Source organism: Paroedura picta, chromosome 10, assembly GCF_049243985.1.
Source record: "Paroedura picta isolate Pp20150507F chromosome 10, Ppicta_v3.0, whole genome shotgun sequence".
In the NCBI taxonomy this organism is placed as follows: domain Eukaryota; kingdom Metazoa; phylum Chordata; class Lepidosauria; order Squamata; family Gekkonidae; genus Paroedura; species Paroedura picta.
Genome location: NC_135378.1, coordinates 64937609 through 64954661, shown reverse-complemented (window position 1 = coordinate 64954661; position 17053 = coordinate 64937609). Strand labels below are relative to the sequence as shown.

Genomic DNA, 17053 nt, shown 5'->3' with positions numbered 1-17053 from the left:
ACAACGTTGTGTTTTTCTTATTTTCAACTATGTTTTTAAAAACATAAACCAGTGATTTTGTAAAGTAATTGGCCGCCATTTGTCTCAGAATATCTTAAAGGTCCAGCAAATTTGGGCTGAACGTTACAGGTGCATTTTTTAACAATGAAGCAGAGGGTGGAAGAAATCACACACACTTAATTGAAGCCAAAGTTCCATTAACTTAAATAAGCTAAGATGTTCCCTGGGGTGCACTGAAAATTAAATCACACTTCAAAAGTTTTCTAATTGGTTCTGTGCCTTAATAGTCACCAGTGGCTTGGCCTAGAAATGCCACATTTTTTTTATTGTCTCTGTTGAAGTGAAGATGCATTTTGTCTGCTAGACAGGGAGTAGTGAAAAACCCACACAAATTGCATGATAAAGATCGAGCTCAGTGTGGCAACAGCCCTTACGGTCAAATGATTCTCAAGACAGAGTATTGGAGATGACTGTAAAGCTATTGAAACATTGTGGCTAAGAGAATCACAGTGTAGTCCTCAACTACAGTGTAGTCCTGAAAAAATCTACGCTGGACCTGCGGAACCCTGCCAGATACTGCCCGGTGTCGCACCTAGTGTTCCTGGGTAAGGTGGTGAAAAGGGCTGTGGCAGACCAGCTCCTGGCATTCTTGGAAGAAACTTTGGTACTTAATCCATATTAGTCTGGCTTCCGTCCTGACCTCCGTCACCCACTGGACAGAGGTGGGTCAGCCATGCTGGTTCTCTTAGATCTGTTGGTGGCTTTTGACATCGTGGACCATGAATTATTAGTCTACCGCCTCACCAGCACGGGGATACAGGGCACAGCCTTGTGCTGGATACACTCCTTCCTCCAGAACCAGACCCAGAGGGTTGCGGTGGGGGATGAGTTCTCACGCTCCTACAGACTCCCTTGTGGGGTCCCTCAGGGCACCTGGACGGCTGCCCGGACTCCCCCAGAACCATTTGCCAGATGTTTGGAAGCGGTGACAGAATGGTTCCAGCAGAGTCACCTGAAACTCAATCCCTCTAAGACAGAGGTTCTGTGGCTGGGAGGCAGGGGGCAGGATCAGGAAGCGCGCTTACCCACCCTGGCAGGGGCACAACTTACCATCGCGACCCAGGCCAGGAATTTGGGTGTGACCATTGATGCTTCCCTGACTATGGAGGCGCAGGTCAAAAGATTTTTCCACCTTTGTCAGACCCGGCATTTTCCCACCTTTGTCAGGCCCGACGACTAGCCCCCTACCTGTCCCCTGATCACTTAACCACAGTGATCCATGCAATGGTCACCTCCAGAATAGATTTCTGTAACTTGCTCTATGTGGGCCTACCCTTGTCCTTGATCCGGAAACTTCAGCTAGTGCAAATTGCAACTGCTGGGGTCCTCACTGCTTCCTAGCCAGCCCATCCAGCAATGAGCATCCTTTGAAGCTGGACTGAGCCAAATCAATCCATGGCTTTAAAGGCCATGAGTGGCTCTTCTCATCCTACTATGAACTCTTTGTGTGTGTGAGCTTCATTTTTATTGATTAAATGTTATCTATCAAAATATTACACCTATTTCCTCATAGAACTGTGACCCTGTAAGACAATGACGCTTATTCTCACCTGAGAAGCATTCAGAGGTATGGAGTCACTTCCTGGAGCTGTCTGCATTTAGGACATCTAATGCCACACAAGATTGAAACTCCTGGAAGCAGTGTCATCTGCTACATAGGCTGACTGGTTAATTAGAACCAAGATATTAGGACTTGTTAATTAAAACAAAAAGGTTTGCTAAGGAAATAGGTGGAATGAAAGCATATGAGGAGATTAACACTTTGGGTCTCAAGGGTTTAGTTAATATGATTTCACATGGGGTAGGCCGGATCCCCAAATTAGTCATATATTAAAGATTAGATGACTCTCAACATTTTTTAGATTTTTCAGATAACATTTATATCAACAATTTCTAAAAGTGAATGCAGCCACTTTGCTGTTTGGCAGTTATATGGTTTTACAATATTACCTCTGATTAATCTTTCTGGCTTATTAAGAAGCTAGCCTTGACAGGCTTAAAGGATGATTTCAGGACAAATAACTCACCTGCTCTTAGTTGCAAGGGGATAATATTTAGAGGTGTATTTATTAGCTTATCTTCTCTGTTAAACATTTATGAGTCTGTTCTTTATAGTCCGTGGAGCAAGGGAGTAAAGGAGATGAACTGGAAAACAGATACCGTAAGACCTTGTGGACACAGAGCACATGTGATATATAGCATTGTCTCTGAGGATGCTTTAAATATGCCAGAGCAGTTCTCTGCTTGACTGGATGAAGAGTACTGGTCAAGGAGCATGGGGGCAATTCCCCTTACTTTCAACCTAGCATTTGAAGGATTATAGAAAATTGTCCTTGAATATTCTTGGTCAAACTGTTTGCCTGCAATTCCTCATTCAGTTTCCCTTGCATGGTTTCTATTAATATCAAGAGGGTTAAAAAAAATCTTTAGTGGAACAGTATGAAGGTTAGAATATTCTGGGTAAAAGTCTTAGAAACTTTCTTACAATTTGGCAAAAAGAGGGTTCCTTATTATATTTGAATAAATTTTTGTATCTTTATTATAATAAACACATCAGTTTTTGTGATTAGTTAGGAATCATCATACAAGATGCTACCAATAAAACAACCAATCCACTGCTAAGAAAGGTATATGAATGCCTGTGATTAGCACTAAACACAGGAAAGCAAATTCTGTAATTTTTTTTATTATTTGCTATCAATATGAAGCCAGATCCTATGAATGGGGGTGGGGGTGGCTGTTTTTCTTCCCTTCACCTGACAGTCTCCTAAGTAGTTCCTGATCCATGCTAGGAAACGGTGGAGTCTTGTAGACAAAATACCAGAAGATTGCAGGGAGAGTGAAATCACTACTTTTCTGTTGTGTGCCACTCTTCTGTTGCTTTGCCACATTTCCTCCATGAACAGAAGTAAATAGGATGCTGCATTAGAGATTCTCGGCACCCAGGGCAAACTTAAGGTTCCATATGCACTCCAGTGGGGGAAGGACAGAGATGATTGGAAGTCAAGACTCCTCAGAGGAGAAAGGGTCCTGGGTGGCTGGCCCACAGCAAACAGCAGTAGAGCAACAGAGAGTTGAGGTTCAGCTTTTCCCTAACCTGCAACCAAAAGTGGGTGCAAAGCCATTTCAGCCCTCCAGTTCTAAACCAGCAGCCAAAGATCAGCCAGCAATTCCCATTTCTCCAGGATTGTCATAGCATTTGCAGTGTCTCAGGAAAAGGGCCATGTTGGACTAACATGCTAAGTATAAGATTGTATGCCTTGCAGTCCATGGCAGTCCATCACCAACTGCCAACTGACACTAATGATGAGTCATTGCAGGAGCTGGCTACCAGGTTTGTGCAAAAAAAAAAAAATCCCCTGGTATTTTTCAGATTCAGGTATATTGGACCTCCCCCACCCCCCACCCCCCTAAAATAGGCATTTCCCAAATCCTAATAATGGTATGGTACTACACTGTGATTCAGAGACTATTTGGAAAAGCCATTTTTTTTATTCCAGGCATTGAAAGGGACTGAGATCCATTTAAATGCCTGTTAAACAGCTGATTCAGGATGGACTTCCCAGCACAGCCCAACAGACAGTGGATCCTGTAGAGAAAACCCTCTCTGAAGGATGGGTTGGGGTTTGTGGGAGGGGCCCAATTTGAAGCAGCCCCCTAGAGCCCATCGGTTGGTGGCCATTGTAGTGATCTTGCTCCCTTCCCTCCTTTTGGAAGGGGGGCAGTGAAAGGGAGGGTTTAAATGGCTGACTGAGTAAAGCAGCTTCATATGTTGAATAATAAATCCATCTTTATGCTCTGAACAGTATGAACCACAATGACATTCAAGTTTTCAGGGAAAAGATAAGGGAGAAAAGGAAGAAACACAAGGCAGAAGAGGAAAAAATAGAGGAACATTGCGGCTGGAACTAAAATGACAGGAAATTGTAATGCTAGTGCAGAGCAAAGCCTAAATGCATGGGGACTAGAATTCACAGAAACAGGGAGAGAATCGATACAGCAAAATGAAGGTGATAATCACTTCTGACTGGAGACTCCAAAGCTGTGTCTGTCTGCCCCTGTGTGTCTATGGTTTCTTAAAATAATTGTCGTGTACTCTGGCAGAAGAGTTGAAAATGTATTGACTGCTGTACTCTCTGTTTATAGTTCATACTGGCATCCTGTCTTCTGTAATAACTGGGATTATTTTTTTCTGATGGCTTAGTGGACTAAAAAGGGCAGGGAGAGGAACCGAATATGTAAACTGCTATGATAAGTAGAAGAAAGAAGTGAAAAAAATGAAGGAAGGAGAAGAAGGAGAAAATGCAATGATGTACCTAAATGAACTAATCAGTAGCAGGCTTCTGCAAAAAGCAAAGAGAGAAACATTAGCACATTAAAAAAAACAACTATATTCTGCAAAATGTTGGAGAATAAGTAACAGTATATCTAACTGTGCAAATTGAAATGTCTGCTGTTCCTATCAAATTAAACCAAGTCAATGAGGCATCAGAGTGATTGGTGTAAACACCACGTTGGAAAGAGATCTATCAACACAACCTGCTTGGCTGGCAAGATCTGTGCAGTGGCATACCTTGCTGATTTTATTGCTGGGTCAGCTAGGGGGGTCTTAGTGATTCAAGAAGGGGGGCGGTCTTGGTGATGAGGGGTTGGGGGCTCAAACCTTGTATCTGCTCAAGAGAAACACAAGCCTATACCCTGGGCCCACCCCATCACAGTATGCCTTCCCTGGGGGGGGGTGGCAGGGGGACCAGCCATCTTGGGCCACATGTTCCCTCCCATCAATCAGGAAGGAACGCTGTGGGGGTTTGTGCTGGCCAGGGTGAATATGGGTGGCATGCTGTACCCTGCCTTGGGTCCGTGGTGTCCACTCAAGCCTAGCCCCATCACCTGATGTCCCACTACCTTCCTCTTGGATGGTGGCAGAGGAGCCAGCTGACTCAGGCTGTAAGTCACCCTGTCAATCTGGAAGGAACAAATTTGGGACTTTGTGCTGTCTTGGGCATCTGTTGGGTGGTGCACCATTGTGGGGCAGCACTGTACCCTGCCTTGGGCCTGCAGTATCCAGTTGGGCTGCTGCTGCCATGTTCCACCACAGGGGTGGGCATCAGGGGTGCAGACAGGGAGAGCCCAAGGCAGTCTTTGTGGCTCCCTCCTGCCCTTCATCAAGTGGAGCCCAGAGCATCTGCTTCGCTGCCACCCCCTAGATGCACTTCTGGATGTGGGTATAACTCTGCCAACTGATACATTTCTTTACCATTTATGTGCCTGCTGAGTTATCCTCCTCCTTCCTCTGATCTTAACGAAACCGACATCAGAAAACCAGGTCCCAGCAAATAATAACCACATGATAAGATTCGGAATATTCCCAGCTACCATTAGTTTAGTTTCCATTTGTCTTACCTTTAACATCAATAGTTACTTAAAATAATGTATGGCATTGGGGCTAGGATTAATGTTTAAATTCCCAGAAATTGTATCCACACAGTAATACGGTTATTCCTGGACAAATGGTCATCTCTATATTTAGTTAAACTATGAAGGTCAATTCACCTGCATGCCAACTGAGGGGGCAAAAATGGCTTGGATCCAAAGCATTCATAGAACTGAGGAAAACTGTGAGGATAGACACAGTGAAGTTATCTGACTACAGTGTTCTTAATGGATAATGGAGAGGGAATTTGAAAGAAGCAGTGATTTTCACACACACAGCATTTTTATTTACACTCCATTTGGGAGATGTCATGCAGAGTTTAACTAGTTGTAATAGCAGTTTTGGGAAGAATAAAGATAGTTCACTTGGTCCCCTCCTTTTGTTTTGCACTGCTGAATCTTCAAGATTTCCTTCAGACACAACTATAAATCACAACATTACTTTGAAAACCTATATTCTAAATCATTCAACCCAGTAATTTTCCAATCCGCATTGAAGAGTGAATGCAGAAGGCATGTCTGTTCAGTGAACAGAACCACAACTTTTAGGACTCCGCTGGGTGCCATCCCAAGTTCAGTCAACGGACTTGCTTAAATATAATTGCCCAGTGACCTGTTGCATTATATGTTCTTTGAAAGGAAATCTTTTGGATCAATACTTTTGTTACTACGGAACATGCTATCCTCCAGTGACAGATAATGGAATTCTGCTTTGACAATGTCTTAGTATGTATTGCTCTGGGGATCTCTATTCATGTCAAGTGTAATTCAGTCAGTTAAATTATCTATGTGAATGCTGCCCCTTAGGAATAATGTATGGCATTATCAGAGCACGGTAATTCTGCTTTCCCCCTGCTTCTGCACTCTCAGTGTACTATTATTTAGTTAATACATTTTTCATCATTATTTCATTGGATAATTATGGTGCCATTGGATATCAACAAAATGCCCATTTTGAACTTACCATTTTACTATCCCCTAGGACAAATGGTTTTTAAATTGCTGGTGAAAGTTACTAGCATATGCCTCTAAATCTATGTGTTTATGATGTAAGTGTATGAATGGATGGATGCTATGTACAGTACATTTCAACATCTAACCACACACCAGTAGCAAATGTTTAGCCAGGCTGTTTGAATCAGAATTTGAATGGAACACCCTGGTATTCTTTAGCCCTTATTCCTTCTGCCATGAAAACCACTTATTTATTAGCCAGTCTAGTTGATTCCTGCCTACTTTCTTTATTAATTTCTTGATTTTCCCTTTAAAAAAAACATGATACATCCCCTAAATTTCAAGTAAAAGGAATACCTGCTGTTCTACATAAGAAGAACTCTCCTACTAACAGACAATATAAACCTAAAGAAACTTGGCAGTAAAACTTATCCTTTCCCTTGTACCTGTGTGAGTGATTCTGTTGGCGGCTTTTAAGGGGGGAATAAGTTAAGGTTCCCTTAGGAGGGGATATGCTTCCAAGGATACAAACATGCCAGAAATGATGGGATCATTTGGAAAGGGTTCTAAGTGGTGGCAATGGTTGATGACATCATCAACCTGTATCTGCAACTAGAGGACCTTTTCTAGGTGTGGGTTGGACTGACATCCTATTTTCAATCTTGTGCTTTTAACACATAACATCATTTGACAAATAACACTAAATTCACCTCTATATTTCCTAGGTAGTCATTCAGAATGTCCTATGACATTACTAGATCACATATTAATGCTTATTCTCCCCAGACAGGACCTTTCTAGCTGCTATGGAAGTATAACCATTCTCTGTGTCATTTAATGACAGGGATTAGCTCCTCTAAATTCTGATGAGAACTTATTCAGAGTTATTTTATGAATACTTAAGGTCAATTTAGAAAACATCTACAATCATTAAGATTTATTACCGTTTCATCATATAAGATAAATTTAACCATGGTGATAGGAGGAAAAACCTGCAACATTATACACAGAGACTTTAAAGCATGTCCCCACTTTCAAGAACAGATCAGCTACCAGTATAGGTAAATACAAGGCTAAATGAGCTCAAACGAACCTTATCTACCTTCCTTCTTTCAAGAAACAGAGAGAAGTCAATACAGGTAAATCATAATTTCCATGTACAAAAAATTGTTTTCTATCCCCTTCAGCGCATTCAGATTATTTTGCTATGCATAATTGAGCATTTCACAGTGCCTGAAGTGTTTACGTTTCTCCACCTTAAACATTTTCCATAATTTAACAAAATCATTTCTCCCATATTTGTGCACCTTCATATTTGTTCATCTAGAAATTCAGTGACACTGAAGCTATATCTTTGGGAAGCAGTAACTTAAGATATTAGACTGAATACGACTTGGGTGTTTTCAGAGAAGTCGTGACAAGTTCCTAAAATTAAAATTCTACTTGGTTGCATATGATTGCATAAAACTTCAACACATACTGCCTGATAAAGTATCAAGCCATTATTTGATCTAGCTCCGGACTGTGTAATCTGAACAAAACCATAGCCCTTCCTTGACTTGGATCCAGCCAGTGTTTTGCCCAGTCTTGGCTAATTCTTCTCCATAATTGTATACCACCCTGAGCTGGCTCACTGAGAGGGTGGTACAGAAATCAATCAATCAATCAATCAATCAATCAATCAATCAATCAATCAATCAATCAATCAATCAATCAATCAATCAATCAATCAATCATCAAATATTCAGCCTCTGCCCACATGTTTCCCATGCAGATCCCATGATATTCAGAATAGTCTTTCCATTAGTCCTTGGGTTCTCCATCTTTTGTCCTCACTGGAAGAACTGGTTAAGTATAACTCTTTGTCTTACATCAAGACTGCTGAAAATATTTCCCCACAATACTAAGAAGATTATATTTTATAAGTTTACATGTACTTTTATTGCCCAATGTTTTAATTTTTTATGTTCATTGCCTTATGAATTCTTATCAAGTAGAAAGGTGGCATAAAATATTTTAAATAAATATGTGAAAATTTAGTTTCAGAATTACAAGCTTTCCAATTAATAGCTTAGAAAGCCGGAAGTAGAAATATGCTGGAAAGTCTAACACTGAAACAAAATTATCTCCACTCTTTCAAGTTAAAATAGAGATAGCAAAAATCAGGAAAATTTTCTGAATAATAAAAGCTTGGGTAACAGTCTGTTCCTTTTTACACTGAAATACAGGACATATTTTAGTTATTTAAAGCTATTGATATGTATAAAATTTTGTGGATGTAACTATTAATCTCTGACCAAATGTTATTTGTACTTTGGATTGGATAGAAATGACAGATGCCCTTCCATCTTCAGCATCATACAGCATTTTACTATCATTGTCAAATAAGAAAAAGATGTACATACGGGGTTGAGAAGGATGGTAAAAAACAGTTCTCCTCCTCGGATGCTTTTGTCTAATTCTTGAGGTCCTCCAGGATACTCTTTGTAAAAGATTGTATGGGTGAAAAGTCCACATGTCTGTCGAGGGAGAACCTGAGAATAAAGTGGGAAAAAAGTTCTAAGGGATTGTTTCTGTAGTGTTTTCAGTTCCTAGATGTTGTTTTGAATAGCTGAATTGCTGCTGTTTTTATTTAGTCTCCCCGCACCCCCAACATAAAAATGCCAACTCAAAATCCTGTTTCCATTGAGAGTCATGGAAACTCGCCTTACAAAAGTGGTTGCAGAGGACAAAAACAAAAGTGTTACTAATTCTCTCTCTCTTTCTCTTGTATTGTGTACATGGGGTGTAGCCAGGAGATCCGACGGTTGTGGGATTCTCTGGCAACCAGGGAAAAGATGTCCGGAGGTGGTTTTCCATTGCCTGCCTCTACATCATGACTTTAGTTTTACTTGGTGGTCTCCCATCCAGATACTAACTAAGGCCAACTCAGCTTTCAAGATCTGATGAGATCAGGTATGCCTGGGCTATCCAGGTCAGGGCTCTTAGCACACTTTTGTAGGCAGTTACAGCTAGGGATATACACTCCAGCACGGTTTGGTCGCTTCAGTGATCATCAAAGCCCAAGGTTGGCAGCACCGCAGAGTGGAGAGGAGGGGCGGCACCGGTGGCTGCGCACCACCCAGCGCCCACACGTAGGCTGCCTGCATGCGGGTGCCAGCCGGCACACCACTGCCACTGCCCCTCCCCTCCACACTACCGTGCTGGCCACCTCAGGCAACCGTAGTTACAACTTCACATGTCCACTTTGTTGATGTCAGTAATCTGACCACAACATTGCTACTCCTCTCTTTCTATATAGTAACAAGTATGGAGTAAAGTTGGCTTCATCTCACAGTCAGCCACACCCAATGTCAGGCAACTATGTAGATTCAGGAATTACCTGGGTCTGAAACCAGAGAATTGGGTACGTTCTAGAATGCGTGCTTTGAATTCCTTACTAAGTGGCTCTTCATATTTCAAGATTGTTGTTAGTTATTTTAAAACTAAATTTGTAATTATTATACTTGGTCTTTACCACTTCCATAGGCAACCACAATGCAACATGAAGTGAAATCCCGCCCAACCGCCCCATCTGTGGAAAGAGTCCACTTCATATCTTTGAAACTAAACATTGTGATCGTAAACAACATGTCAAAGAAACCGCAACCTGAACTTTCTTCATTTCAGGGGCTCAAATATATGTGTATGATCATGGAGTCTATTTTATATACAGAGCCAATAAAATATACACTTAGAAATACTTTCAATGACCTTGAGCCAACATATGGTATTGATGACCTCTAGTAAATGTTTCTGATCCCTGTCTGTCTAGAATTTCTGTGACATTTCCATGGGACATAATAATAGTCATCTGTGCTTTTTTGCTTCAATCTGTTTGCTGCTGCTGCTTTGGCTGTTACAGCTGCCAACTAGCTGCAGTTTTTTATATCAGCAATGGGCCAAGTTAATTCTCCTGAGAGATGACCTTGGATGAACATCTTTGACCTTGTGCCATGACATTTAGTGAAAAATATTAACAGCTGCCCTCTCTTTGTACTGGCTGGAAATAATTTCACTTCCTTGGCTGTGATGATTACTTCTTTTACCATGTCACAACACATTGGCAGGAAAAATATGTGTACCCATCTGAGTTTGTTGGGAACATGGATAAAGCATCCTGAAATCTGACACTGAACTGAAGCCATAGGAGTGCCTGTAAGCATCTGTTCCCTTACACTGAGTGTCTAAATGCTCGTGTTGGTTGTAAAGCATTTTCTGGCTATATGAAGGCTATTTTGCAAAAGGAATGCATAATTCTGCCTGTAATTAAGCCTACATAAAGTAATTCAAAAGAATTGAAAATGTTTGCATAGATCATGAAGGCCATTGCCAGTTAGATGTTCATGTCAATGGCCTAATCGTCTTCCAGTTTATTTTTTGGAAGAGAACTGGTTGAAGTTCCAATTCATGGAGTCCTTCTTAATGTTTTTCTACCAACAATAGATTCAAAATGCCACTCTTAAAACTCCAAGCAATATGGAAAATAGCATTCCTTTAGACATTTCTATAGAGATACGCTTATGAAGTAATGGAAATGCAGTGTACCATGATGCCATTGTGGATGAAGCCCCGTCTGTACCGTGCAGGCTTCAGATGAGGATACTCTTCAGTGCTGGTGACTTTAATACCCCACACTTTCTTCCAGGCTTCGTAGAGTTGAATATGAACAGGATAGACACCAGAATGGTGTGGAGCAACTGCATAGCCCATGTCGGTTGGAATACCATGCTCCTGGGGAAAACAAAACAAAGATAACATATCATAGAATATAAAATCTAGAGAACACCAACAACTTCAGCTATATCAATTGGCTGGAATTGGTTATCTGTTGTTGTCAGTAATGAGTATGTATAGTGCTGACCTACCAACAAGTTTTCTAGCTGCAGAGAGATTATAGATTCATACCAAACCTTTTTACGAGAGCAAGAGATGTGTGTATGGGCCATGAGCAGCAATCCCTCTTTCAAAAGTGCCTTTCAACTCTCTGAAAAAATATCATCAATCCATCTCCAGCCTTAGTTATTTTGGTCCCTCATCTCGATCACTTTAAACAGCTGTATATAAGGAGAAATTCATTTTGTACTGAAATGGCATTCTGTAACTGGAGGAGTAAGCATAGCTAGAATTGGCCTGTAAGACATCCACAGGTTCTGTATCCTAAAAGTGTGACACGCTAAACATTTCTGCCCATGATGCCAAGTCAGATTTGAATTCATTATTAATTAATCATTATTAATGACTATCCAGGTCAAAGGTATGCTGGAATGACATCGTGATCTGAAAATAAGGGAAAGAATTACTGAAGGGACAGCCTAAACAAGTCTGCTGAGAAGTAAATCCAATTTTATTCAATGGGGCATACTTCCAGAAGTGTGTTTCCCAATGAACAAATATCATGAACGAGGAGTTCACCACCAAAATGAGCCTTTCTTACGTCTGCATCTACCAAAATTCAAAAGGTGACGGGCCAAGCCTGATCTCTGACCATGACCTATGAGTGTTGGGTTATGTTTTTGGCAATCCATGGGTGGGATCCTACAGAATCTGCATCATAATGTTCTGATTAGGTACATACATACATGCACTAATGGTCAGCTGGGTGGGGAACCTCAGGGCCCTGTTGGGGATGGCCTCTGCAATGGCTGGGATTTGGAGTACTGACCTCAGGAAGCCATGTCCAATGGCAACCCTATGCTTCTCATGGTGCTTTGTGCAGGGCTGTCTGTTGTACCACATGTGGCTCTGGGCTCCAGACGGGCAGTGAAGGGGAGGAAGAGGAGGGAGGAACCTCCCTCACTCTGTTATGAGACATTTGTACCATGTTTGCTGGGAGAAGTCTGCCATCAGGTAATGTGCTGCTGTCGTGAATCCTCCAGACCAGCATGCCTGTGGGAAAGGGGCTAACAAGCACCCACTGGCCCTCTGCAACCACTTCCCCCACCTATCTGTCCTTTTGGTAAGTTGTACTCCCATACAGTTCATCCATTGGCCAAGTATATGTGGGCTGGCACCATATATACTATATACCAGTGGTCCCCAACCCGCGGGCCGCAGCCCGGTGCCGGGCCGCGAAGGCCTTGGCACCGGGCTGCGGCTCCTTCTTCCCTCCCCCCCGAAGCAAGAAGCTCGCGGCCCGGCAAGCTTCTCGCTTCGGGGGGGGGAGGGAAGAGAAGCTTGCCGAGCCGCAAGCTAATCGGCCGCTTTAGTGGCCAATTTGCTTGCAGCCCGGAGGGGCCAGGAGGGGGAGCCGCGGCCGCCGGCATGGTGGCAGTGCAAACGAGCATGCGCGGACTGCCGCGCATGCGCGTTTGCACCCCTGCTGGGCGCAAACGTGCATGCGCTGCAGTCCACACATGCGCGCTTGCACTGGGGCTGCCGCTCGTGCACGGGCCCCCGGGCCGCCCTCTCCCCGGACTCCGGAGCAGCGGTCCGCAGCAGGCGCAAGCTTGCGGACTGCTGCTATATACTATACACACACACACTTGAAATAATGTCTTGAATGTACCATTAGACCAGTGCTTGAGTCCAGTAAGGCCTTAAAGACTAACAAAACGTGTGACAGGATATGAGCTTATGTCAGACACTGCCCACTCATGAAAGCTCATCCCCTGTCACAAATTTTGTAGGTCTTTCAAGGTGCTACTGAACTCTTGCTCTTTTCTACTGCTACAGACAGAGAGACAGACAGACAGACAGACAGACAGACAAGGCTACTCTATCTTAAATGTACCACTTGCATTACTGAAGTTTCTTGGTTCCATTAAAGTATATATATTTTTCCCACTTATACTTGGGCCTCGGGTGTTTAAGCATGCTATACTGTGCCAAAGGAAAATCGCATAACTACTCTGTATCTGTGACTGATGCACTATGCTTTGACAGTAGAGAAGAGCATGCTTTATGAGGATGTTCTTTATCTACTGAAAATGCCAAGAAGAAATTCTTATGACAAAAAGTAGGGAAAGAGATACTGCAGCTGCTAATCATTAGAACCCTGAGGGTTATAATTAAAATAGTCAACAGATTGTTTCATTGGGGAAAAGTCACAAGTGTTTGCTAATGACTTCCCTCAAGATTCTGTCTTTTCAGAGGGCAGCCTTGTTGGTCTGCAATGGAAGAGTTAGATGGAAGTTCAGTAGCACCTTATAGACCAAAAAGATCCTCAGGGTCAAAGATGTTGAGAATCAAAGATCTCTGCATCAGATACCAAGATTTTATAGGAAAACATCCATAACTGACTGAACAAACAAAAAACAGCTCCATTTACACAGTAGACTTATAAACATGCAGGATAAAATCAAAAAGGTTGGTCAGAAGGTAACATATTATCGAAAGGAAATTAAATAGCCTTCTTTTTATTGTTGCTGGAGATGAAATTCAGTATGTAATAAACAGGAAAACTTTTTTTAACGATACAAGACTTGGTATAGGAAATATGAGACCTGATCACTACAATTTCTTTGGAAAACATCTGGGTCTTTACAGTAGATGTGGAGAATGGTTTGAATGTCAGTAACTTTTCAGTAGAGATGAATGGAATTTCTCCCCTCCTTTTGGCTTCACCATTGTAACATCATTGGCTTTGTACTGCATGTCAGTTTTAGAATTAAAGCATATGCAGATTGTTGCCGTTGGGATTCTTCAGTTCCATCACCATCAAGCAAGTCCAAGTGGCCTTCTCACTTCAGGAGAAAAAAACTATGGCCTCATTAGTTTTTGATGGAGCTTGGTCGGGATAGAAGCAAAATTTGGTGGTTCAAGGCAAGGTCAGATTAAAAGCCAGTGGGCTATGAGTGGAGTTGCCAGAATCTTGCTGCACTGTTGTACCGAAAAAAGATTTTTCAAAATCTTGATATGGCTCCTTCACTCACAGGGTTGCTGACTGATGAGGAAACAAGAACAACTTGGTCTCTGATGGGTTTAACACCTACTGGAATCATCAGGTCAGCCCCCACAAAACAAACAAAAAAACAAGCAAACAAACTACATGGTAAGTCTTCTCAGCTTCCATGCCTACAAATAAATCTGAAAAATGAAGTGTCCTTCAAACTAGCGATCCCCAACCTGTGGGCCGCGGACCACATGTGGTCCTTCGACTAATTGAAGGTGGTCCGCGAAGGATGCCTTCTCCCCCCCCCCCAGCCCTTTACTTCATCCCCCCTAGCCCTTTACAACACACTTCGGGTGTCATTGTCTCCCATCACTCCCAGATGGGACTATCTCGTTGCAGAGAAACAAGCTCAGGGTTCCCATTGATTTGTCATTGTCATGAGTTACAATTTCCAAGAAAATTAAATGTTCCTTATGTTCATTGTTGTGGCGTGTCTGTATCTTATTTTGAAGGGATGTTTAAACATTACCATAGCGATCAGAGAGCGTTAGGGCAGTGGTTGAGAGTAGAGGAGTAAACTAGCCCCCCCCCACCGGGCCTCAGTAAAATTGTCAAGTGTTGAGTGGTCCCCGGTTATAAAATGGTTGGGGACCACTGCTTCAAACCACTGGCAATCATACCACCCTCCCCCAGTAGTTACTTGCCTGATAGAGATACTGCTGGCTAGATCAGCACAATCAAAGAAGATTGACTAGCATAAGCAGAGAAGAGCATCCATAAAAATGCAATGAGCATCTTATACAAAACATACTACAAGTGAGCTTTGTGAGCTCTTGTGTTCCAGACAGATGGAAAAGACCATAAAACCTTCACCCCTACTTTGGAATGGGGCTGTGACTCAGTGGTAGAGCATCTGTTTTGCATACAGATAGTGCCAGCTATAATCCACAACATCTCCACTTAAAAGGCAGTATGTGAAGTGAAAGACCTGAAGACCTGGAGAGGTGCTTTCAGTTAGAGTAGACAATACTAGTCTTGATAGACCAATGGTGTGACTCCACATAAGGCAGTGGCACTTGTTTACCACTTCAGAGCAAAAGGACACTCTGTTCATCCAGGCCTTCTCCCAAGCATGCATATGAGCAAGTTTTAAGACAAACTATCAGTGGAACAACTGTCTGCTTCAACAGGACAAAAGCCTGTTTTCAGCTGTGTAAAAAATAAAATGGGTTTTGTCCTCTGTTGGCGGAACAAGGCCATGATGTGAAGAAGTGATCCCTGCTGAATTGCTTTCAGAATTGTCAAAAGAAGAGAGGTGATATGAGGCTCTCAGCACTTCTGGAGCTGTCACCTTGCTGAATTCAAGGATTTATATTAGCTCTTATCTGCTTTTAATGCTGGGATGGCTTTTCTAGTATTATTGTTCAGGTAAACTGAGACTTCCCCTAGGACAGTATTTCTCACTGAATCAGCTTATTACATTATTTTTTTCTAAAACAAAATTTTGTTTTTTTGGTAAATGTACCTACAACCTTTCCAGTTGTTGATTTCAAATATTCTACACAGTATCTTGCTTGGTGTAGCCAGCTTGGTGTAGTGGTTAGAGTGCGGACTTCTAATCTGGCGAGCCAGGTTTGATTCCCTGCTCCTCCTCCACATGTAGACAGCTGGGTGACCTTGGGCTCACCACAGCACTGAACTTCGAGTCTTCATCCCTTAAATTCAGGTTACAAAAAACAAAGAAGCTCTCAGGCTGCTGGAAACTATAAGATTTTTGAGTGGACTGAAGTTGTGTTGTCAAGACCAGAGTCCCAACTTGTGCCAACTTTGTGCCATGGAAGGTTGCTGAGGCCAGCCACTCTCCCTCTCATCTCAACTTACTTAAGAGGCTTGTGGTTCTATTGATAAATTGTGGAATCAGAGAACTTTGGGTTCCTGCTGGGGAGAAAAATGGGCTGGAGCTATCTAAATAAATAAATAAGCCAAAAAAAGAGCAGTATGGCCTCAGATGTTGGAATATGCAAGATATGTAATGTTTATTATTCAACAGCATGTATGAAGATATAAGGGGGCATTGGAGATATGTAGTTAGCACATTTAGAATGGGAACTTCGGGTATTTTCAAATAATCTCTTCTTGTATCCTGATTGGCTCAGCTAGATACTTCCTGCTCCACTAAGCACCCTTCCTCCCTGTTGGCGTTTAGATGAAGGGCAATACTCAGTTAGGCCAGGGGTAGTGTTTGCTGGCAGGGGCTCATGGGAATTGTAGTCCATGAACACCTGGAGGACCACAGGTTGACTACCCCTGAGTTAGGCAGTTAGGACTCTCTCCTGCCTCTCTTCAACAACCCCATTACACAAACCAAGGTGAAGAAAAAGGGGGATAGACAGGATGCATCATGCAGCACATTGATTGGAAAAGCTGCCAAAAGGTTTTGAGTTCACTTCAGTTTGCTTCAGCCACTGACCATGAGAAAAAGTTGCAAAGAAAGCAACAGCTAAACAAACAACAGGTCAAAACAGCCTATCAATAAAGAAATACTACACTGTCTATAAATATACATAGCAAGAGGTTTTGACAGATGTTTAGGATCCTTTGAGCAAAATGGACAGCTCTTAAAATAATATATCCTTGATCCTGACAGGACTTTCTCCCCCAGAAAAATGCATTCGATTATGTTTCTGGGCACATATTTTTTTTAAAGCAGTGAATATATTCCTCCATAGCACA

General features: G+C 42.3%; 1 protein-coding gene across 2 annotated transcripts in view; it reads right to left on the bottom strand.

Annotated features, from left to right (window-relative positions):
• NDST4 (N-deacetylase and N-sulfotransferase 4) overlaps positions 1-17053 on the bottom strand; it is a 136828-nt gene that overhangs the window by 46071 nt on the left and 73704 nt on the right. For both annotated transcript variants that reach the window (XM_077300473.1, XM_077300472.1), the window contains exons 6-7: positions 11035-11220; positions 8853-8981 (exon numbers count right to left, since the gene is read on the bottom strand). In XM_077300473.1, the coding sequence (XP_077156588.1) occupies positions 8853-8981; positions 11035-11220 (315 nt within the window). The remainder of the gene's footprint in view (positions 1-8852; positions 8982-11034; positions 11221-17053) is intronic.